General features: G+C 37.4%; 1 protein-coding gene across 6 annotated transcripts in view; it reads left to right on the plus strand.

The window, feature by feature from the left end:
* Mef2a (myocyte enhancer factor 2A) overlaps positions 1 to 25,616 on the plus strand; it is a 121,840-nt gene that overhangs the window by 91,731 nt on the left and 4,493 nt on the right. For 3 of the 6 annotated variants that reach the window (XM_085682648.2, XM_085682647.2, XM_048434801.3), the window contains 4 exons: positions 8,396 to 8,583; positions 17,392 to 17,415; positions 20,784 to 20,910; positions 24,486 to 24,612. In XM_085682648.2, the coding sequence (XP_085538774.2) occupies positions 8,396 to 8,583; positions 17,392 to 17,415; positions 20,784 to 20,910; positions 24,486 to 24,612 (466 nt within the window). The remainder of the gene's footprint in view (positions 1 to 8,395; positions 8,584 to 17,391; positions 17,416 to 20,783; positions 20,911 to 24,485; positions 24,613 to 25,616) is intronic. The other 3 variants (XM_085682651.2, XM_085682650.2, XM_085682649.2) reach the window with 1 other exon arrangement.

Consider the following 25,616-nt stretch of genomic DNA (forward strand, 5'->3'; position numbering starts at 1 on the left):
TATAAAGATAAATGAATCTTTAAAAGAGGAAGTAAAATAAAATATGTAAAAGTTTGTGATAACTTAGTTGTAATGAATAATAGACTGAAGTCAGCATAGTCAGCAATGTGAAACGTAGGTAAATTTCAAGGGAGTTTTTTTAGTTGTGATTTAAATGTATATAGAAAATAAACATATAGAGAAAATGTAAGGAACCCCAAACTGATTCTAATAGGGTGATAAAATAATAATGTATTTCCCCTTTCTTTTACTTTTTAAACTTTATGTGACATGATAGTGATGATGTCCCTAAAGTCATAAAGTTTTTATTGTAGCAGATTGGTTTTCTGGTTGTTTTTCCTGTGTTTTGATTTTTTTCCACCCGTCACTATTGCAAACTTAAACTGGCAGTTGTACATACTATAATTTATAAAGCTCTATCATGGTGACAGTCTATGTGTTTATGATTTACTACATACATTTCACTGCTGAGAATATAAAATCAGCTTATACTGTAGCTCAGATGTTTGTTTAAGCATTGGCCTATATTATAATGTCAAGAATGAAAAAAACTGATATATCTAGTACCTTCACTTAAAAAAAATTGTATGGAGTGGAAACAGGGTGTATATGTGTGTATGTTTTGTGTGTATGTGCATGTAGGTGGGTGGGTATGTACATGGTACAGAGGCCAGATAATGGGCGTCCATTTTCTTCCTCTGTCACTATTCCACACGCTTATTTAAAACAGAATCTCTCACTGAACCCAGAGTTTATTGGTTAGCTAGACTGACTGGCCAGCAAACTGGGAATCCACATCATTGTACACCCTCCTGCCTTCTCCCATTGGAGGGCGACAGGTAGTTGCCATGTCACCCCGTGTCAGGCCTTTCTATGTGAGTGCTGGGATCTAAACTAAGCTCACCACAGCAGCTTTGCTGAGCACCATCTCCCCAGCTCGCAATTTCACCCTTTAAAGCATGTTGAGAAAGACAAAAATATATTGGACTGGAAATAGAAAAGCTCAAGAAACTTCTGTAATTGTTAAGTGTTAAATAAAAGTGGGTTGGGGGTTGCATGATGCTAGGGCAGCAGCAGCTAAAAAGATGGATGCGAAAAATGTTTCAAAGGTGAATGAATTAAATTTCATTGGATGGATAGTTTTATGAAGCTGGCGGAGGAATAATGGAGGGTGACATTGAGTACAGGTGTTTAAAACATTGTCTTGAGATGATAATGCTTATGTGGAAAAAGTCATCCCTGGCAGTTGAATTTGGACTAAAAATTATGGGAAATGAAGCAGAAATTTGTAACTCCCATTGAAGCCTTATGCGCTTCAGTCATCATATTGCATGAGAAATTATGATTCTCTGGCAGAGGAGAAAGCTGTGTTTTTAGTGCTGTCCACCCTGGACAAATTGAGAAGAAGAATATTTTTTGGAAAGTAGGGTACAAACATTGTTTAAATATTTTTAATAGGATTCATATTGTCCACTATGTGAGAACTGTTATCAAACTAAGAAAATGTGTCATTGGTTTTTTCAAAAATCATGGTCTTTTTTTGTAGTTTAGGAAATTCTGTTTTGTTTTGTTTTGTTTTGTTTTTTGAGACAGAGTTTCTCTGTGTAGCTTTGGAGCCTGTTCTAGAACTAGCTCTATAGCCCAGGCTGGCCTCGAACTCACAGAGATCTGCCTGCCTCTGCCTCCCGAGTGCTGGAAATAAAGGTGTGAGCTACAGCTTAAGTTATAGCCCAGCTATAGTTTAAGAAATTTTTATTCTTCACATAAATGATATTTTTAAATTTTTTACTAGCATTTTTTGCATATTGGTGGAATAATCTGCTGAGTATGCCAGTTTTATTGTTTGTCACTGTGAGTTTATTATGTAGATTAGGCTGGCTTCAAACTCATGTTGATCTGCCTCTTCCTTCCAAACGCTAGAATTGAAGGCGTGTGCCAGCACTTCCACTTTGAATCTTGCTTGAGTTTTTAAGAATTCTCTGAAGTTTGCTTGGTAACTGAACTTCAAAAGTGACTTCATAGTAAAACATGAATGACATAATCATCTACTCTTCAGTGCTAGATGAGTGGTGTCCTCAGTCCCTGGAATAAACTCGCCATCCACTTGAATTTATTGCTTCAGCTGATAGGATTTATGTTCTGAAATACGAGCTGAACTGATATAATGGAACAGCATACCTTCTACCTATAGTACCATAATTGAAATTAGGCCTGTTAAATTTCTGGAGACGTAGGTGTATGCTTTACTCAAGAGTGTTTTTGTTAAGAGTAATAAATTACCATGCAAACTGGAAACATGTTTTAACAATAATCACACTAACATAAGTTTATTCAATTAGAAAAGACATTTTCATTACTAATTTGTAACTTATGGCATGAAGAATTATGTAACTACTTCACAAATCATTCTGAGTGTCTCCATAGAACTTAAACAGAAGCTAAGAGGCATGCAGGGATACAGTCTAGGAAATAAGCTTGCACTTGAGATTAGCTTCAGCCTGGCAAGTTGCCAGACACTTACATCATCCTGTAATCAGTATCTGCTGCAGTGCCCTGATGGAAGACTGAGATACTGTGCTTTTAACCCCTCTTCCACTCTTGTGACTTGATTCTCATGGGTTTCTATGGTCTCATATAAAATGCATCATGAACTTCACATGGTAAAGCAGCATTCATGCTTCTTGATAGTGGATGGCTCTATATTATGTATTTGCACTATCTGATGATAATATCGAAATAATGGTTGGTTGGTTTGTTTAGACTTTAGTGCAAATTGTGAAATAGTCTTTCAAATATTGGAGACTCAGAACACACATTCTTGCCATTATATATTAAGAGAAACCTCATTAATCTTATTGATCTGCAATATAAAGTCCTATTAAATTTTTCTAATTTTTAGTATGTTACTTGCAAAATATTTTTTATCTTCCAGGCAACAAATCTGGATTAGCTTATGAATGTTTTACTCTCCAAGGGGTTAAGGGCATGACCTAGAGAAGAGGTGATCCCCCCCCCCTTCAACCACAGTACTTTCTGAAGCTTAGGAGGATGCAAGAAATTGGTCTGCAGAGTGTGGAAAGCAGATTGAGCCCAGATTGAATAAATTCCCTTCTATTGAATAAATTCTGCTTCAGTGAAAGCAGAATTTAAATAGCCTCACAAAATTAACTAAAATAACAGTTCCCACAGCAAAGTAAAGTAAGACACAAATAAATTTGGTGTGTCACATGGTAAAAAATTTTGAGAAAGTAATATTGAGTGAAAGAGAAGGCAGGAAAAAGCATAGTTGTCACCTTAGAGCACTGTCCCAGTAGCAAGGGGCAGTTCCTAGATGTCATCCTTGCCTTGCTTGTCTTTGCCATTGGTATTTGGGTACCAGGCTTGGGAATATAGTGGCTAGGATTATGCAGAGTTGATTATGTCACATTTATAAATGTTAATTTTCTAATTTCTCATACAAATAATTTATTTTTATAATAGTATGTTTTTCAAACTCTTAATATTTGTAAGCAGATACTTATATTAAGGCCTCTGCTTTCTTTAAAATTTTACAAACTTTTAATGTATTCCTAATCATAGTATTTGATATATTTTTAAATTTTTATTATTTTATGTGTATGGGTATTTTACCCACATGTATGTCTATGTACCACATATATGCCTGTTATCCTCAGGCCAAGAGAGGGCATTGGATCCCCTATAACTGTAGTTACAGATGGTTGTGAGCTGCCATGTGGGTGCTGGGAATTGAACCTGGGTCCTCTGGAAGAGTAGCCCAGTGCTCTTAACCACCAAGCTCTCTCTTCAGCCCTCTAATCATTTTTTTTTTTTTTAAATTTTAGACTTCAGTACTGGTAAACTAGCTCAACAGGTAAAGATTCTTGCTCCCACATCTGGTAGACTGAGTTCAATCCCAAATTTCATATGCTTGAAGAAAATAACCAATTCCCACAAGTTGTCCTCTGATTTCTAGGCACATCCCTTCTCCACAAATAAGTGTAATTTTAAAAAAATGATACAATTCATATGTCAGTTTATCATTTAACTATACATTACTTAATGTACTTGAAATTTCTTTATAAACCTCCCAAACAGTATAACAATTTTAAGTGATTTTTAAGGAAGCATACTTTTTTTTCCAAGAAATTATGTAGGATTAAAATCAGTATGATGTATGCATTTGTGTATGCTACTGTGCTCAGCCGTGCTTGCATATTGACAGAGTGTGATGTTGTGATATCTTCATGAGTCTCTCCATCTTATTTTTGGAGGCAGGGTCTCAATAAACCTGTTGCTCGCAGTCCTCCCAGACAGGTGTAACTAGCACTTCACACTACTGCCACCACCACCACTACCACTGGGGTTGGAGTCATGTACCATCATACTTGGCTTGCTTTTGTTTCTTTTAAGATTTAATTTGTGTATGTGTGTCATGTGTGTGTCAGCAGCTAGATGTCTATAGCTGTGTGAATTTATTTACAGGTTCTATATTGTATTCTGTGGATCTGTATGTCTTTTTGTGCCAATTCCATGCTATATTCGTCACTTTGGCTTCGTAGTGTAGCTGCAATAATGAGATATATTTGACTGTGTGCTTTCTGCCTAAGATTGCTTTGGTTATCTGTGGTCTTCGTGTTTCTTCATGAATTTTAGATTGTTTTTCTAGTTCTGTGAATAATGCTTTTGGAATTTTGCTGAGAATTGCAGTGACTGTAAGGATTAATTTTGGTAGTAATAGCTATTTTACAATGTTAATTCTGCTAGTTCAGGAACATGAAAGTTCTTCATCAAATGTACCTTGTCTTCCTAGAGCTTTGAGGTACATTAGGTTGTTTACTGGAGCTCCTTCTGGTTTTCTTCATCTGAACACTTTTCCTCATAGGACTGCTCTGGCTGGATCCCGGGGATTCTGGTGGGTTGTGCTTTGGCATTCATTTGATTCTGAGAGTTTTACAACTTCCTCCCTGCTTTTTTTAAGATGAGATTTGTTTCATTAAGAAGGTATAGTTTAGTCTCCAAGTACTTATGTATTTTCTGAGCTTAATCTTACTATTTCTTGTTTCAGTTCATTGTGATATGATAAGATGCAGGGAATCATCTCAGGGTTTTTGTGTTTATTAAAGCTTCCCTTGTTGTCTGGAATGTGATCAATTTTAGGAGTGGTTCCATGTGCTGCTGGGAAGCTATGTCTTCTCTCTCTTTTAATGCTCTGGAGAAAACTATTAGGTCCAGTTGATTTATTGTATAGTTTAGGTGTGAAGAGTTTTTGCTGATTTTTCTTTTAGGAGACCAGCTTATGTGTGAGAGTGGGTAATAAAGTCCCCTGCTATACTGTGTCAGGACCTTATGTGGTCTTTGTGCCCTTTAATTCTTATTTTAGAAAACAGTCAATGAAAACTAACCAGAACAACCGCCAACAAAATCAGTGATAATAGCAAACCCCTCTCAGTTATTACCTGATGCAAATTACTAATTCATCATTTAAAGATACAGACTAACCAACCATGCTTTAAAATGAGGTCTAACTACTCGGTTGTCTGTAAGAAACTCAACCTAACTAGGAAAGATCCAAAACCTTAGAGGCTTCAGATTTGTTGTGTAAATATTTACAAGAGTTCTGCCCTATTGAAGAATTGTTCCTTTTGTTAATATATAGGAGTTCTCTTATCTTCTAACTAGGTTTGGTTCCACGTCTTTATAATCAGATGTGAGGATCCATAGGTCATCTTGTTGACAGCTTTCTGTTGCTTGGTAGGTTGATTTCAACCTTGGACAAACTCTTAAGTTTTAGATCTCTTTTAATTACATGAGTTTCTTGAAGGCAACAAATAAACCTCATTTTTAAACACAGTTGGTTAGCTCTGTCTTTAAATGGTGAATTCAGGTTATTGAGAAGGTTTTGCTGTTGCCATCGATTTTTGTTGGCAGTTCTGGTTGGTTTTCATTGTTCATTTGTTGTTTGTTTGTTTTCACAGTAATATTGAGTGTTTGCTGGTTTGGAACCTTATTAATTCTGTCTTTGTTAGACTTTGTTAATCCTTTGTTTGCATTCATGAAATGTACTCTTTCCTATGTTGTGAGTAAACTGTTTAACTCCTTTGTGTTTAATATTCCCTTAAGCATTTCCTGCATTGCTGGCTTAATTGTCACAGACTGCTTTAACTGATACTTGTTTAGAAATGCTCTTGGTTCTCTATCCATTTTAATAGGTTATTTTTCTGAATTTGATAATAATGGTTTCATTAGTTTTTTACTTTTAGTTCTTAAAATCTACTATTCTTGGTTTTCCTGACTTTAATATTTCTGCTTCTGTAACGTTGCATTTTTCCCTCACAACTTTTTTGTTTAGTGTGTGTGTGTGTGTGTGTGTGTGTGTGTGTGTGTGTGTGTGTGTACACAGGTACCGTGGCATATGCTTCAAGATCAGAGAACAACTTTTAGGAGCTAGTTTTTTCCAAAGATCAAAGATGGGTTGTCCTGCCTGCACTCAATCACATCTATCTACTGAGGCATCTCATTGACTCTGCCTTGTATCTTTGAGTATTGTTTCTTTGCTTGTTTTATTTATTTATTTGTTTGTTTATTTGTGTATTTGTGTATATGTGTGTGGGTATATGCACATGCCTCTACAATGTGTGTGGAGGTTGAAAGACAATCTGTTGGAGTCAATTTTCCTTTCACCATGTGGGTCCCAGGGATTGAACTCACTCAGACTGTCAGAGTTGATGGCAAATTTCCTTTACCCACCTATCCATCTTGAAAACCCTTTGTATTTTTGGCATCTTGGCTCAAATGTATCTTGAGTTCTCTGGTCATGTCTGTTTGACCTATATGTCTATATGATCATGTCTAAGTACTTCCTTTGTGGGATGGCGATTTCTTTCTGTTGGTTTAGGAAATTTTCAGATACAATTTCAGTGAATAGGTTGTCTGAGCCATTAACTTATTTCCTTATATAAGCCATTATCTTAGTTCCTTTTCCTTTATTATGGATTCTTAGATTTGTTTCTTGGAAATTTTATTTTCTTTGTATCTATCTGTGTGTGTTACTGTCTTAACCTTGTCTTCTATCCCTGAAATTGCTTTCCTGATTCATCTTGTTTGTGGATACTTTCTGCTTTTGATTTGATTTGTTTGATTTGATTGGTCCTTTAGTTTCAAGAATTTCTAGTTCTTTTTCAGCTTCTCAATTTCCTTACTGAATTTTTCATTCAAATCTTAAAGGTTTTCCTCCAAGTGACTGATTTCTTCAGTCCACACTGGTTAACTTTCTTGTATGAGTCTTCAATTGAGTTTGTAACTTTCTTTTCTTGAATTGAATTCCTTATTGTTTATTTGATTCTGTGATCATTGACACATTTTCTAAGTAGGACTCACATCTTCTCAACGCTCAGCTATCTCATCATCTTTTCTCCAGTCCTGAAAAGCTGTTTTGTTTGAGGCACTGCCTTAATTTTTTTTAGCTTCTTTGTTGTGTTTTAAACATCTGTTGGAATTTGTGGTCTGTTTTATGGTTTATCTCCCTTTTTTCTCACTGATTCTGTTTGTGAGTCCTCTTGTTCTGTTGTCTTTGTTTGGGTAAATGTTGGGAAAGCTAATTGCAGTAGTAAGTATGAGGGTACGACAGCAGTCCCAGTGTCAGCTGCAGAAGATACTGTCCTTCACCGGTTTCCCTACTGTAAAGTGGGAATGAGTGCTAAGTTGAAGAGAAGGTAGTTTATTATTAGGATTTTTGCTTTGTTTTGTTTTTAGAGGCAAAGCTTTCAGTGTTGAGGAGTGAGGGAAAATTTGGGGTTAGCAGTATGAAAAGCAGTAAAGTACTACTGTTTACAGGTTCGGAGAAAAGGGTAGACTAAGAGCCTTTTCCAAGAATAAAATACAAAAGTATACAAACGAAACAAAACATGTTTTTATTTTTACATTTATTTATTTATTCATTCATTCATTCATTTATTTATTAGTGGGGGTCATGCATGAGATTAGGTGCATATGTGATGGTCAGAGGACAACTTATAGGAGTCAGTTCTCTCTCCCTCGTGGGTCCTGCAGATCAAGCATAATGCTTGGTAGCAAGTGACTTTGCCCACTGAGTGCCATCTTGCTGCTCTCCCCTTTAAGATTTTAAAGCACAAATACAAAAACAAAAGTAGAAAAGATTTAAAATATAAATACCAAATGAGTATTTGTCAGCATAATAGTATAATAATGGCTTTGTGTTTTATTATAAATGATAAACTTTATATGTCATAAACAAAATTCTTATATTTTGTTTATAAAACTAATCGTTTTTAAAATAGATTTATAAATGGGCAGTTAGCATTATTTTAGATTTATTAATTAAAATATTTTAGTGATGCTTTACATGTTAATAAGCACTTTTTTTCCCCTTTCCCAGGGAATGGATTTGTAAACTCAAGGGCCTCTCCAAATTTGATTGGAAATACTGGTGCAAATAGTTTAGGCAAAATTATGCCTACAAAGTCTCCCCCTCCACCTGGTGGTGGCAATCTTGGAATGAATAGTCGGAAACCAGATCTACGGGTTGTCATTCCCCCTTCAAGCAAGGGCATGATGCCTCCACTTGTAAGTTGACCCTTTTTGGCTCTCTTCTTTAAACATAGCTTGTCATAGGCTGTGTCTTTCTTTGAGGTTTGCTCAGCCTCCATAGTGTCTATTTGGTTTTCTTAATGAATTTTCTATTCAAAATTAGGATTTTAAGAAAGAAATCTATTTTAAGTGTTTAAAAACCAAATTACAGAAATAAGGAGTAAAACTGCTTAATGGTATTTAAAATAAAAGCTGAATATGCAGAGGTTAATTACGCTCAATTTTAATTTTGGCAGGCTAAAACTTTATTTAGATATCTGATTCCAGTTTATGAATTAAACATGTCATTTCTGTTCTCTACTTGGCATACTTTCAGTAATATATTACGTGCTTTTTTTGTGAGCCATAATGAAATTATTTGTTAGGAAATTCTGTATACGAAAGAGAACTATTGTAGACTATCTAGGGAAGATGTTTGCGAACTGGAAAGGATTATTCTCTAAATAATTTTCTGCTTATTTCTTTCAAATGACCCTTCTCATTCACCAGAGTAGAGTGCTCCCTATTGCACCTCTTGGCAGTGTCTTTATGGTTCTGGTGCCATTTGCTTTTGAATTGTCTTTTCCTGTGAAGAACAGAGGGTGTATCTTCCTTAGCTTCTTATAGAAAATCTTAAAATATATATGCAAGTTTTAAAGACATTTTTAGTTCATCAGAAGTTTGACTATTACCATACTAAATGATATGCCAGGTGTGTATTCTACTGTGCCATTTATGTTTTTGTTAACTGGAAGTGATGCTAACAGGCTCAGGTAGTGATTCTATATTTGTGTAATTTTTCATAGATTCACTGCATTAGTAATTTGTTTGGGTTATTTTTCTCATTTGATTCTCAATCAGATTATGATCATGGCTAGATAGAGATGAGAAAATGGAACTAAAATTTACCACTTGTCCAAAATAACAGTGCACATACCCGGGATCTTTAAGTCATAATTTGTTTAAATCTCAAACTCAGATTTTTTTTAAAGTGCTTTCATTTGGAAAATTATGAAATTTAAAATGAATTGCTTTCAGCTTTATACTCAGAAAAAATGCTTCACTGTGTAGTAGACTTCCCTTCCCTTGAGCCCATTTTAGTGCTGCTAATTCACAGTGGTCAGACGGCCTGGAGACTAGAGAAAGAGGGTTTGTGGAAAAAGACATTGGTGCTATTGTGACTAGTGAATTACTGGAGGGTGAACATGCACCAGCAGAACCTCATGAAGTTCCTGAAGCCTTGGTGTAGGATGAGTCATCATCTCTACAGGCTTTTCACTGTGAACCCCACTGAGTGCACCACATCAAACAAAATATGATATGGAAAGCTGCCACTGCGGTGAGACAGGCTTTATCTGGCTCTTTCTCTTTTCCATAAAATAAATACTGATGAGATCTCACTGTATCTGGGAATGGAGAAAGGACAGTATTTCTACCAGTGTTGAGAAACAAGAAGCCACGGTGGGTACCATGAGAGTGACAAGGTGACTGAGGAGGCAGACTGGCACATCACAGAAGGGATGATAGAATGGGAGAGTCACTGGTGGAAACTGGCCTACCCATCTCCCACCTTTAGAGGGGTTTGGATGGAAGCCTTTTTGGTAAATACACTGAAGGTACCCACAGCAACAAAAACTTTCAAGCCTGGTCTAGTTCCTGAGAAAAGTAGCTAAAACTTTGCCATGGCAGGCCCACCTTAGGAGATATGAGAAGATCCAAAGCCAAGCAGTATCTGAGAGCTGCAGGACTTTAGCATAGTGCAACATGTCTGAAATTGTAGTTCCAAAAAAAGAGAACAGTAGGAGCAATGGTTCAAAGGAGATAACAAACATTAAGTAGAATACTTTCAATGCAAGTGTGCACACATATACACATGCACATTCAAACTGCTAAAAGCAAAGGGCAAAGAGAAATTCTTAAGGACAGTTACTGAATAGAAACACATGGCTTACAGACCAAAGATAGGATATTACTACCATACTTCTCTTCAAGCTGGTTAACAACGAACAATAATAAACCCAAAAAACTCAGCTCTCTGTACTCAGCAAAAATGTTTTAAAAAAATGCAAAGCCTTTTCAAACAGAAAACAGGAATTTATTGCCAACAGAACTATTCTACAAGAAATGTAAAAGTCTTCTTGAAGAAGTCATAATAGCCATGTCTTGACTATATGCAGTGAAACAGAACAAAGGGAATAAATGAATGGAATAAGCGTACATAGTTTAACAGTTTATGCTACTATGGTACAGTTCTTAACATTAATGACAATTATAAATTATTGTTAACTAAAGTTCATAGTCACACATGTTAGTTTTAAACTTCATCTCTCTATGCCAGGAGCCAGACTAGGTCACATGGCGTATTTCACTCATTAATCATGTCGTCTTCAACTCTTCTAGGCTATGAGAGTTGCTAAGGCTTTGCATAAAAGACTGGCATTTTTTGAGGAGTGCTGCTTAGAATGTCTTAGAATATCCTCCACCTAAGATTTGTTTGATGCCTTTTCAGATAAGCCTGAAGTTACTGAGTTAGGAAGGTAGGCCCCATAACTAAGGTGTCTTTTTTTATGTTGTTATAAGAGATGTTTTTGTAACTATTTACCAAGACAGAACATTCTGTTTCATAAAATAAAACTTAGAAATCAGTCTTGGAAAGATACCAGGAAAAAAATTCTTAGTTTAGAAATTTAACAGAAAATTTACTTTTAAAAGTAATATTTTCATTAATTCTTCAAGAATTTCATACAGTGTATTTTGATCATATTCACCCCCTCCTACCCGCCCAAATTTGTGTCCTCTTTTTTAAAAAACAAAATAAAACTTATAGAGTCTGGTTTGTGGGGTCAGTATGGGAACTGTCCTGCAGTGTGACTGACCTGGCAGGGGCCACACCCTTAAAGGAAACTGACTCCCTTTCTCAGCAGCTCTTGGTTGCCAGTAGCTCCTCAGCTAGGGATGGACTGCCAGGATTTTGTCTGGCTTTAACGTGCACAGATCTTACACATGCCACCACAGTCACTGAGCTTTCCTGTGTATAACTGCTCTTCCTTGACGTCAGCCACCACCTCCAACCTCTAAAACCTTTCTGCCCTCTCTTCTATTAGGATCCATGAGCCTCACGTTCTTAAAGAATCTGGGGCCTCAGAAAAAAATCAAGAGAAGTTTAGCAATACACATAGCTAGTAGTTAGTGGTTAAGAGTACTTCCTGCTCTTATGGAGAACTATGTTTCAGTTATCAGGACCTGTATCAGGTGGGTAACTCCAGCTCCAGGGGATCTGATGCTCTCTTCTGGCCTGCATGGGCACCCATATTCCTGTCTGTAGGCATGCACACATACACATAATTTAAAGTAAAACATTTCTTTAAATACTAGAATAAGCAAATTAAATAGACCTATAACTTCTAAGGAAATAGGAACAGTCATCAAAAGTCTCCCAAACAAAAAAAATCCCAGGACCAGATAGATGATTTCAGCACAAGATTTTCAAAGAAAAACTGATACTAATACTCATCAAATTGTTCCATACAATAGAATCAGAAGGCGCATTGCTAAACTTTCTATATGGATACAGTTACCCAGATATCCAAACCACATAAAGACATTACTAAGAAGGAGAATTACAGACTAATCCCATCATTAACATTGATGCAAAAATACTCAATAAAATACTGGCAAACCAAATCCAAGAGCACATCAGAAAAATCATCCACCGTGATCAAGTAGGCTTCATCCCAGAGATGCAGGGATGGTTCAACATATGAAAATCTATCAATGTAATCCACTATATAAACAAACTGAAAGAAAAAAAGCCACATGATCATCTCATTTAATGCTGAAAAGGCCTGTGACAAAATTCAACACCCCTTAATGATAAAAGTCTTGGAGAGAGCAGGGATGCAAGGAACATACCTAAACATAATAAAGGCAATATATAGCAAATTAACAGTCAACATCAAACTAAATGGAGAGAAACTCAACGCGATCCCACTGAAATCAGGGAAAAGTAAAACATTTTTAAAAATACACATCACTAACTGAAAATGAAAATACAGACAACCAAAATGTTGAGGACCATCCAGAGTATTGCTGGAGGAACTATATATATATATATATATATATATATATTTAATTAATTATATATATTTATATATAGCTTTAATTGCTTTTATTTGTTGAGGGGGAAGGTCAGGGATTGTGAGATGGCTTAGTAGTTGTCTTTGTTAGAGTTTCTATTGTAGTAAAACACCATGACCAAAAAGCATATTGGGGAGGAAAGGGTTTATTTGGCTTATACTTCCATATCACTGTACATCATCAAAGGAAGTCAGGACAGGATATTACACAGTGCAGGAACATAGATGGAAGCAGCTGAGTGCAGAGGCCATGGAGGGGGTGCTGCTTACTAGCTTGTTTCCCATGGCTTACTCAGTCTGCTTTCTTAAAGAGCCCAGGACCCACCTGGCCAGGGATGGCACCACCCACAATGGACTGGACCCTTCCAGTTAACCACTATTTAAGAAATACCCTACAGGCTTGCCTACCTTCCAAAGTTATGGAGGTGTTTTTTAATTGAGGTTCCCTCCTCTCAGATGACTTCAGCTTGTGTCAAGCTGACATAAAACTAGCCAGCACCGCAGGTAAAAAGTCACCTGCTGCCCAAGTGGACGTCCTGATTGCAATCCTAAGAACTCACATGATAGAGAGAACTGACTCCTGCACACTGACCACACACACACCTCTGTGTGCCTTCTAGAGAATAGACATTTTTGATAAAAATGAAAAAGGAGTCCTAAATCAGTGACTACAGCTTTTAGTTTAAGAAAAAACAGCAAATTTAACCCAGAGCAGCAAAGAAAAGGGGAAGATAAAGAGCAGAAATTAAGGAACTTTAAAATGGTTAAAGAATAGAGGAAAGCAATAAAACAACAACAACCAAAAAAAACTTCTTCTGATTAATTGATAATTTTCTAGCAATTAAATCAAAGACAGTAAGAAGACCCAAGTATAAAGACCAAGAATGGAAAGAGGTACAAAATTCAAATGATATGAAAAGATAAGGGAATGGTACAGACAGACCTGTTCCATAGATTTGATGGCTTAGGTTAAAAACATTCCTTGAAAGATACAGACTACCAGAAAATTACTCAGCTAAATAAGAAATTGAATTCCTCATTTTAAAGCCTTTCTAAGTAGAAATTCCAGGCCTTGATGATTTCAATGGCAAATCTTACCAAACATTTAAAGAAGAATTAATAGCAACTCTCAAAATCTTTCAGGAAAAAAACTAAAAAACTAAAGAATTCTGGCCACTCATTTTATTAGGCCAGCATCACTCTTAATACAAAGTCAGAATAAGGCATTATAAGAAAAAAATAGCAGTAAACCAGTATGCTTCAAGGACACACAGAAACCCCCAACAGTTTTGACAAATCAGTGTATCTCTGTATAAGAAAGATAATCAGTGATGGCAGTCAGGCGAATTTCATCTCAAAAATACAAGAGAGATTTTGTATTTGAAAATTAGTCAACACAAATCACCGTATTAGTAGGATATGACATTTCATGATATAAAGCAAAACCAATGAGTAGGGTAGAAAAGATTTCACTTACCCACAAGGTCATCTCCAAAACTGTAGCACACAGCACCTGCCTTTGGCAGTGTAGGAAGCTAGTCAGTTCTTGTCTGTCATCACGGTTCACATTCGTGGAAGCCCTAGCCAATGAAGTTAAAAATGAAAAATAAGGTATATTAATGTGGGGAAGGAAGAAAATACAGTTTTTTTTCATAAGGGACTCAGTCTTCCATACTGAAAAGCACGAAGAACCCACCCAAACAAACAGCACTAGTGCATAACTCTGTAGGGCCTGTCTGTCAGTGAGTTTAGCAAGATCAGAGAACAAGGCCAGTATGGGCAATCTGTTGTATTATATTAACAATGAACAAGTAGAATTTGACATTTAAAATAGTACAAATCATTTTTAAAACAGATATGGAAAGGCGAAAGACCTAAAATACAAAAGACACTACTTGGTTTTAATATCTACTCTAATGCTTCACCAGTTCCAAATGTGGTGTTGACAGAAGGGTAGGCAGTAGGCCATTAAAGGATGCGTATATCTAGCTGGGCTTGGCAGAGAGATTGAGTCAGGTCTATGGAGAAAGGGTACTTAGTCTAGCTTGTGGCATTGAAATAATTAAATACCCATTTGCAAAAAATAAATAAATGAGGAAATTTGATTCGTATTTATGTTTCATGTAAAAGCTAATTCAGAATGGATCATAGACTCAATTAAGATGCAAAGCTGCAAAATATAGGAGAAAACCATACAATGATCCATAAAGGGAAGAAATTAAATATTAGAATTCACAGGAATTTAAAGTTGCTTTATAAAAGGCACTATCCAAAGAATAAAAAAACAAGTATTAAATTAAGAAAAAAATATTGCAAATTACATATCCAGATAAGACTTTATTTCTAGAATATATTTTAAAGAACTCTTAAAACTCAAAAATAGAAAATATACAGTCCACTTTTTAAAATGAGTACAAAATCATTTTTCAGCCTGCTCGAAAGTGTTGATTTGGGATTCATTGTACTGGAGGTCGTAGGAGCCAGGCTGTCACCAATCACACACATTTTCTATGTATACCCATAACTTATCAGCATGTATTTCTTAGTTCTGTCTGTTTTCTTAAGAGTACATTCATCTAGTATCTGAGTGGGCTTGGTGCTGTGATCGTGGCACCAAAGTCTAATTCAAAGACTAGGGCTCGTTGAAGAAGTGATGGGCTGTAGAACTGGTGTAGGGAAGCACAAGATGAGCCAGAGGGGCCAGGGAATACGGATGTAGTTAGCAAAGGGTTGCAGGGATCAATCTCCCAAAAAGACACCCCAGCTGCCAAAACTAGAAAAATTTAAATTACAGTAGTTTGAGGTTATAATCCAAGGAGTAAGAAATGCTGACTGCATCATTCACACAAATATGGTTGAATAAATAAAGAAGACGTGACACCTCCTCCTTAGATAGCAGGTCTCATTAGTTAATTTAGAAGAATAGAAAGACTACAACAGGCAAGCCAGTAAGTTTAAAGTGGAACATTGTTTACATAGCCTCAAAATGTATTTCCATAAATATGTGTTATTTACAAAGGAGAAAATTGTAATTTTTTTTTATAGTAGAGAATCCTGGAGGACATTATCTTAATTTAGGTAACCAGCCTAACATCACTAGTAGTCAAATAAAAAGATGACATCTGCCTTTTGATAAGGTCAGGTATTCTTCCAAAAGTTCATGTGTTCCATTCCACCAATACCGGTGGAATCTTAGTGAAGTGCAAAGCCTTACAAATGCAGTAGTCACTAGCCTCAGCTGTTTCTTTGGAATGTTAGCCTCAGAGTAATGGGATGCTAAGCTGGGTAAGGGGTATGAAGGTGCTCTCTTTGCAGGGTAAAACACAAATTACATAACAGAGAATATGCCTGACTGAAAAGAGCAACCATTTAGCATGGTTTTTTGCTCACCTTGCCAGTAGGCAGTACCTGCTAGGAGCTTCCAGAAATTAAAAAAAGTCACTTAAAGCACAGAAACATTCTAGAAAGACCCAAACTACATTTGAAAACTGCTTAATAAATTTACAAAAGGAAACAAAACCACGAACCCCTGTGGAAAATTAAAAATTTGTCTCATAAACTTCTATCTCTCTGTAGAATCCATACACTGTATTTTACGTACACAAGAGTTTGGCGTTATTTTGCTGTCTGTTGAAGATACTGAAATGATAAGTCTGACAATAGCTGAACTGCATTTTACCCACTTGTATGTAAGACTTGTTTTGTTGAGTAATAATCAACCCCCCTGCTTCACTCATTCATTAAAGAGAAACCTGCATTAAGATTATGACTTCTGAGCTGGGCGGTAGTGGCACTCTCCTTTAATCCCAGCACTCAGAAGGCAGAGGCAGGCACATCTCTGAGTTTGAGGCCAGCCTGGTCTACAAGAACTAGTTCCAGGTCAACTAGGGCTGTTACACAGAGAAACCCTGTGTTGGAAAAAACAACAACAAAAAAAAAGCCAAAAAAAATTGACTTAAATAAAATGGAAAATAACAATAATCAGTCTCTTGCATAGTAATGTTTCATAAATGCTTAAAAAAGAAAACATGTTCATTTTTTTGCTATTTGTAGATTTTAATTTCACTTTTCTACCCATCTTTATTTTTTTCATATGCAAGGTTTTAATCCCCTAAGATAGTTTTATTCATGTGAATACAATGATTTACAAGTAGTAAGCATATATTGTTACTCAAAACTGAAGCATTTATTGGCAAACATGTGCTGTGTTTTATAATGCTGTGCTGGCCACTGGAAAACAAAGCACACAACGGTTTCCTAACAGCAGAGTCTGATAGGAGACAGACATGTAGACTGTATGGCCAGGGGGTTAGTAATGCAGGGTTTAAAATGTGTAATGTAAGTACAGCACTGCACTTGGAAGTGTCCAGGAGTGTTTGCTGTGTAGGAAGGCCCGTGTAAGAGTAGGCAGGGGTAGGGGGTAGGATAGGATGGGGCTTTAAATTCTTGGCTAGAGAATTTAAAAGAACTTTTGATATTTTGAAAAAAACCAACTATAATATTTGGTTATATTATAGAGGCAAGTAATTTACATTTGTTATGCATGTAACCTCTGTAAAATTCCCAGCAGTCACTAGAATTCTGTGTCATATTTTTCTAAAGAAAGATCTTGTTGCAAGTACCAACAGTCTTAGTTAACTCTCTTGTCCCTCTTATGTGCTGAGTACAGTCGGAGGAAGAGGAATTGGAGTTGGTGAGTGTGGTTTCCTGCTTGAAGGGAGTTGAAAAATATATGAAAAGTACTAATTATTTTAAATGTTTTAATCTAACCAGTGTTTTTGTTACACAGATTTTTTTTTGTTTTCCGCTATTCAAATATTTTTAATTAAGAAAGTCATTCACTGATACTACTGACTGTAGTTTTTTTCTTTATTGTTGTATATATTAGTCCATTTTATTTGGGGGGACAGAGGGGAGACATTGAAATAACTTACAAAAACAATAGCTGCCCCTGAGTACAAGACACCTCAAACTTTTTCGTCTGAGGAAATACACAAAATACCTTATGTTGCTCTCCAAATTATTAAAGTATTTTTAGAAAATGACTTCACCCTCAGAGTCCCTCAGATTGTAACACAGAATCTTGTGTTATGTTTCTTTCAAAAAGATTACATCATTTTTGGTGAGGTCACCTTTTTCAGAGTTGGAATTATTTCATCCTGAATGAGACAGTCTGAACCACAAGGGGGTTCCCTGTTTACCAAAAGAAATATCTGTAATTAACATACACAAATTTACTTTTTATCAGAAGATATTTGGTTCTTACAATCAGCTTTTACCAAAACAAGCATTTCTGTTGTCTTTTCTTCTGGAAAATAAACTTGACTAAAAATAACTTAGCTCTTTATTGGGAACTAAAACCCAAACGTAACAGATGTCATCATATGCGTTCCAAGTGAGTTGCTAATTATATGACTCTCGTTTAAGGGGAATGAAAACTTGTAAGTGTTCAGGTTTTAGCATGGACAGGTTAGTGCATGAGAGCATGGGGTATAAAGGCATCCATTGGTTTCATTTCTTTATTACTACGTGTTTATGCATGCTGGTGTGTTTTGCACAGTTGGTTTTCTTTTCAAATAAGGTTATCTGTTCTCTACCCTTAAAATAAGAGGTGGCCCTTTATTTGCTCTGTTTGCTTGTTTGGGATGTCATTTTGTATTGGAATCTGAAATACACTGATTGGCTAAATGTGATGGTAGATTATACAGTGAATATCTTTGGGGGAAGATGCTTTAGTTAAGGATACCATTAATGGTTGCAATTATGGTTCAAACTGGAATAATTTATCTTATACTAGATCCCATTGTTTAACCTTAACTAATTGTCCTAAATGCTTTCCTTGGTTATCTAACACTGTGTTGCCCTCTAGTGGTTCTGAAAGTCACTTATTCACGGGATACATTGCTGCAGAGATTTGGTGGGCAGAACCAATATAACGGAGTCTCACCCAAGTCTTTGAAGTCGTACCAGGAGGTTGTCATGAAGACGAAGCCTAGAATGGGGCTAGCCCACACCAAACGATCTCAACACTATATTTTTTTCACCTAGTTTGGTTTGAGACTGAATTAAATTCAGAGTAAATCTCTCACCAGCTCATTGAAATTGTTGACTAGATGCTGAGACTAAAATGTGTCTCCACCTGTCATGCCAGTGTATGTCAGGGTATGACTTTCTGTCTTCCTTGAGGTAACATATAACTGCAGAATCTCAGAGATAGTTTCTGAATGTGTTGAAATGTGGAAATCATAAAAATAAGAAAGATCACTAGAAACTGTTGCCATTCACATTCCTAAGCTAGCTGAAAATGCAAAAAAGAAAGTTACTCAAGCGGTCCATGCCCTAGAATAATTGTTTGATGGCTCTGCTCCAGAGTGAAAGGACAGAAAGCAGCCCAACTCCTAGACCTGTGCTGAGGGCTTTTTTTTTTTTTACTTTTACTTTATCTCATTTTATCATAAATCATTTTATCTCATTACAGATTTAGTGGAATAGCTATGGATAAGAGGAATACAAATATATTTGTTAAAATCACAAATAATGTAAAATTTTTAACTACAAAACATGTCTGGGGACTGTGAGAATGCTGTCGTGGGCTCTTTTCTAATACTCTTTTTGACTGTCAGTAGGAGCACTGGAAGCCAGGCAGGACAGACATGTCCCACTTCCCTCTGTAACCAATTAAAGAGTTAGGGAAGGGAAGTGATTTTTCTCCAGACATAAGAAAGAATGACTAAAACCCTGGTAGTATACCCACACATTCTATAGTATTTCAGATGATTTATAGAAAATACAAACTAACATGAAAGAAGCTGGAGTCTATTATTCTCTTCAAAATACTGCATTCACGATCAGCTGATTGTCTTCATTCATCTCATGGCATTCTGAAATTAGTGATAGAGAACCTCTGGTCTCATTCAGACACAATATTTTTACTATTGTGAGAATACAATAATCAGGCTATGATTTCGTTCATAAAAACAAATTATAGTTGTCCTTTATATACAAACTATGGAATGATTTCTATTCTCTGATCCCTGATTTTTGGAAAATGTTCACTTTAGGTCAGTGTGAAAAAAAAACTGATGTTATCATACTCTTAATGATGGAAGACAGGGACTATCCTAAATAGCTTCATTATTTAAGAGGCGACTTTTTTTTTTTTTTTTTTTTTGGCCAGGCTTTTAATGTGCAGGCCTTTAATCCCCCAAGTCAGGAGGCAGGGGTAGATGAATCTGTGAGTTCAAGGCAAGTCTGGTCTAGATAGCAAGTTTCAGGCCTGCCAGTGCTACACAGACCCAGTCTCTCCCCCACTCCCCACCCCCAAAAAAGAACTGTTGATTTCATTTATTCCCACCCTGGCTAAAATAATACTATATAGATAACAACCAGTCAGTAAGTATTTAATAGCACTCTATTCAAAGCCCTTTGAATTTAAAACTTACAACATTTAAAAACTTACAACATTTTCTTTCAAAACACTGGGAGGCCAGAACGACACAGACCTGAATGTGCTGTTAAAACCTCGGTCCCCTGCAGGGTAAGCAGGGAAACCCAGGACACGACTGCATGGATAAGCCACAACTTAAAACATTAGTGTATAAGGGCTGTAAGGAAGTAGTTTTGCTTTCAGTACTCTTAGATTTGTAATCTCATGTATTCAAATGGCTTTGGCTGCTGTCAGCCTTTAAAACCTACACAGACTTTTAATGTAGCCTGACAATACTTGCAGTGACATCAAGTCCTCGTTAAGTTAGCACACAAAACTGTTATTGTCTGTAAAATAAGTTTCTATTTTAAGACAATGCATCTGGTATTGATATGCTGAATTTTTTAAATGGGGAAATGAATAATTACTATAAAAACAGATATCTTAAAATGAAATCTTTAGTTATTCCCATTATTATCTTTAAGATTTTCATACCATCACTGCTTCAGGAAATAATGACATTCACATAAAACTGTGAGAAGTGTCACATTCAAGTTGAAAGCTATTTTTAAAATATTCAGTCTGAACATAAATATCATATAATTACACTTAATCTTTTTTCTGATGTCTCACAGAATGCCCAAAGGATAAGCAGTTCTCAAGCCGCTCAGCCTCTCGCCACCCCTGTAGTGTCTGTGACAACTCCGAGCTTGCCTCCGCAGGGACTAGTGTACTCAGCCATGCCGACAGCCTACAACACTGGTGAGCCTTCTCTCGGCCTTTTTCTGGACTCTGTTTTTAGCATTTTCTAAATAAGATGTACTTTTTAAATTTTTTAGCATGTTTATTGAGAATATTATCTCTGGGATTTTTTTTCAAATTTAAATATATGTTTAAAAAATACTAAACCTTTAAAAAGTTACATAAAATGAATTGATAATAGATATAAACTATTGCTCCAATGTGTCTTTTTAATGCTTTTGATTTTGTCTTATTTTGGTTTGGGTTTTTATTTGAGACAGGGTGGTGGTGGCGGTGGTGGTGGTGTGATGTGTGTGTAACAGTTCTAGATCTGACGGGTCTCATTCACAGAGATCCACCTGCCTCTGTCTCAAAAGTGTTGGGCCAATGCCTGGCCATTTACTCCTTCTTGACAAAGAAGCAAGTAGCTATTGTCAAGTGTGGCATGCATTCAACCAAGGATGGTAGGAGCCAGTTGCTTAACTACTTTTATCTAGTCTTTTATTATATAGTATCTTGTCCTTCCACACTTCCGAAATCAGATTGTTTGTCTCCATGTTGTAAACCTGCTTTGGGAAAGGACAGAGCTCCCTTAGGGGTGTGGCTGATGCTTTGCTGTGCCAGGCAAGATGTTTTTCCTCCTGTAGCTACTGGTTTGGTCTGTTTTTGTACCTGCAGATGAAAATGAGCACCTTCTTTATTTCTCACCACTGCCAGTTTCTGCTGCTGAGAATAGGTTTTCATTCGTTAGTTTTTTAAACTTTACATCTTAAACTACTCTTAAGATTGTTCAGGGCTGTTAAGAAAGTGTAAGTGTTACTGTGGTGGGGGAGGGGCACTGTAGCAAAATGGACCATATGGAGAACTGGTGTGCAGTTGGTTCCCGGTTGGTTTACCATTCTAAGGCAGGCAGGAAGCACATGTGGTTTCACTTTCTCCCTAGCTGAGCCAAATACCTGTGGCTCTGGGAAAGCTGTAAATTACACCTTGTCGGTCATCCAGAGACTGCACTGCAAGGAAGTCACTCTTTATGATGCTCGTAAGTGGACTGTGGTGGAGATCTTCTAATTTTAGACTACAGGGTAAGTGCTTTGGCACCAGCACTAAAACTGCTGTGTGGCTCTACCTGGAGGGACAGGCAGTCTATACATTTGATGGGCACTCTAACTTCAAGTGCTAGTCCTTATCAAACAGCAACAACTTGTCTTGTCATGGGCTTGTTGACAAAGGAAGGCTTAGGGATGCCCTTTACCTTCCCGGCCACCAGTACGGAAAAGACCCTGCCCCAGTCCATGAGATGTATAGTAGCCCGTATAGTAGTAGTGAATTTTAGCCCGTTGTTTGCGTGTTACACAGAACTAATTACAGAAAAGGCCAGAGCGTAAGCATTGATAGAAATTCTATCACAATCCATCAGTCACTTGCTGTATAAGAGATTCTGAGTTAAGGATATAACTTTTTTCCAGATGAGGAAACAGGTGCAGCTTAGCTGGTAAGCATGTGTAGGGGAAGTCCTGCACTGTTGGACTCTTGAATTGAGAAGATAGGGAGGAAGGAAGCTTGAGAGGTCAGATGCTCAGATGAGTGAAGCTGAGAAGACCAAGTTTGGACTAGTGTCAGACTTAAGATTGCAGTCTACTGAGTGTCTCGTTGCAGGTGTTCCAGAGTCCTTGAAATTCTACTGCAATACTCATCTTCATAAATGCTATTCATTTCTAAAGAATGTGTATGCCTATAAGCATTTTTAAATACTGAATACATGTATTTTTACAAAGTCTCTAAGGAATTACTAAAGCACATGAGTGCAGTCAGCCTCCCTTAAAACCATCTGTCTCTTTCTAATCTTCAGTCCCATTTCATATAAGGTCACTTTTACTCTGCTTATTAGAATGTCTATTTTGTTTAATTTTGCCATGTTATCGTGTGTATTATTTTCCTTTCTGTATGTACTTAGTGTCAAGCCTATATCCCAGGCAATAAATAAAGAAACTAATGAATGAGCCTCTTTTTAAAATAAAAATAAAGTAGTTTGAATCTCATAGACACTTCCTCATGCCCACCAGTAACATCATTTACAGTGTCAAGATGTTGTGAATGTATTCTACAGATATGTATTGGACATGTATGATGGATACCCAAGCAGCACTAGGAAAGACCTCTTCCTGTGTGTCAGGTCCTGTCTATCAGCAAGGACACAGGCAGGAGTCCACTAGTGAGAGTGGATGTCACAGGCAGGGCAGTTAGAGCTGAGCTGGAGAAGGAGATTTGTTGGGTCTGTTACGGATTGCTCGTGTTGTCTTGGGAGCATTGGGAAGTAGAAGAAAGTTTATCAGGAGTGTCACAGTCATATTTGTTTTCAAAAATGCCATTTTGGCTTCTGTGGTTAAGACTTGGTGCTAATCTTGCAGAGGCCCCAATTTGGACACCAGCACCCATGTCAGGTGGATCCCAACTTGCCTGTAACTCCAGCTCCAGGCGAGTCCAGCACCCTCTTTTGGCTTGTGTGGGAACTTTCACTCATGTGCAGTGCACAGACACACATACACATAATTAAAATAATAAAAAACAAAATCTTTTGTTTTTTAACTGAATGCCAGTAAGTCATAGAGAGGTAGTTTAGTGGTCCAGATAATAGTTTTCTTTTGGGGGCCTGCACTAGAGTAGTGTGAGCCCACAGGAACCCTGACCAGCTGGAGATACGGCAGGTAGGAGTGACCAGGCTGAGTTGTTGATGGTGGTGGAGTCAGAGAGTAGCAGGGAAGGAGCGTTAATACTCAGTTAACACCACACTGTCTGAGCCATTGGTGTGTTGGTGCAAATTACCAAGAAAGGAAGAGCAGCTTTCAGGAGAACACGAGTCTGGTTTAGGTTATGCCAGAATTAAGATGTTTGTAGAGATAGCAAAGTGGGACATGTCAAATGGGTGGCTGGACAGACCAAGAAGCCAAAAGAGAGTTGTGGACTAGAAGTGTCCCTAGGGCAAGCATCCAGCCTCTTTGGGGATGGCTGAGACTTTCTGGGCATGTCAAGTATGAAAGGATAGCCACCTAGAAACCCAAGTGCCAACTACAGTGTCTCGATTCAGTCTTTTTTCCCCCTTAATTCAGTATGAAAACCAAATGCTTTAAACACCTTTCTTGAGACATGAGAAGAAAGTTAAAAATAGAAGTCTTTGCCACTTTTCCTCTGAACTAAATGGAAAACCCAGGTGTTAATGATGAGCTGATGTGACTCTATTTGAGCAGGATTTAATGTCCTAAGCCTTGGTCGCAGTAATTTATGACTGAAGCATTCGTCGAAAAGGACTTGTGTGTCATAGAAAGATATTCATGAACTTGAGGTGATTTGTGCAGTAAGGGAGCCATTAAAACAAATGTAGATCATTGTGTCATGGTATAAGTTCAATGTCTTTGTTCTAAGCCTGACACATAAGAAAGCTTGTCTCTGCTGTCTTACTTAGAATCAAGATGTATTGATTCAGGTTCAGTCCAGTGTGTCTCTTGGTCCCAGAGGGAAGGCATATTTATCTAGAATAATAACTGTAGAGGAACACTTCAGCATTACTGGCTTATAGTAATAGGAACCTTCTTTTGTAGATTACTCACTGACCAGCGCTGACCTGTCGGCTCTGCAAGGCTTCACCTCCCCTGGAATGCTGTCTCTGGGGCAGGCTTCAGCCTGGCAGCAGCACCATCTTGGGCAAGCAGCCCTCAGCTCTCTAGTGTAAGTAACTGGAAATTTCCCTGGGCTTTTGCACATGGCCTGCATACTCTCCTGTCAGCTGGAGTCATTTGCTTTGCAGGCTGTCATGAGCAACCCTGCCATGATTCCTGTTTATGTAGACACAGTGTTGAGGGACAGTATTTTCTTAACACAGTTGTAGATAGTAGCATGGTTGCTAAGCAAACCCAGCTTTCCTTAAGGGATTGGGGGAGCAGAACTTTCCTTTTTAATATAGAGAGTGTTGAATGGTATCCAGGGATTCCCAAGGCCTAGATGCCACCTGTGTGTGCCCCTTCTTTCTCACTGACAGATGAATAAGCCATTGCCTCCCAGCATCACCTGAATCTGCTCCCTAAAGAAAGGCGGCTAAAAACAGTCAAGCTCATCTGCCTCCCTTTCCTCTTTGTGCTTTGGAGAAGAGGACTCAAGCCTGTGCCTTTTATTTTCTCCTTAGATCTTAGTAGAGGAAAAGGAGGATCAAATTCCCTGTGCTTAGGACTCATTTGATTGTTTCTAGCCCAGAACACAAATTGTTCTTACGGGCATGGTGTGAGGCAAAGAGGATTTACGGTGGTGCACAGGAGAGACTGGGCTCCCTGAGCATTAGAAGGAACTAGTACAGGAGAGCATCCAGAAGAGGGACAGCATAGCACCAGTTGTCTGCTTTGCACCCGATCAGGACTGGAACACCTTAGCCTCCTGTCCACCGTGCTGAGAACCAGCACTTGGGTAGTGAAAGAATTCCACGTGTAGATTCCAATCAGCAGTGCTCTGGAGAATTATGTTATGGGGTAAAGCACCAAGTACCTTAGGGAAATGTTTTGCCTATATAGCTATTGAAGCCTTAGGGCTGTTCTAAATGGAAGTGTTAAAAATGGTGGATTTGAAAGCTGGGCATTTGGTGCTGCCTAATACCCAGCTGTCTAGGATGTTGAGGCTCAGGAATTGAGGACCAACCCTGGGCAACATTGGGAGATGTAGTGACAAAAAAAAAAAAAAAACAA

Source organism: Myodes glareolus, chromosome 24 (genome assembly GCF_982192425.1).
Source record: "Myodes glareolus chromosome 24, mMyoGla1.1, whole genome shotgun sequence".
NCBI classification, from domain to species: domain Eukaryota; kingdom Metazoa; phylum Chordata; class Mammalia; order Rodentia; family Cricetidae; genus Myodes; species Myodes glareolus.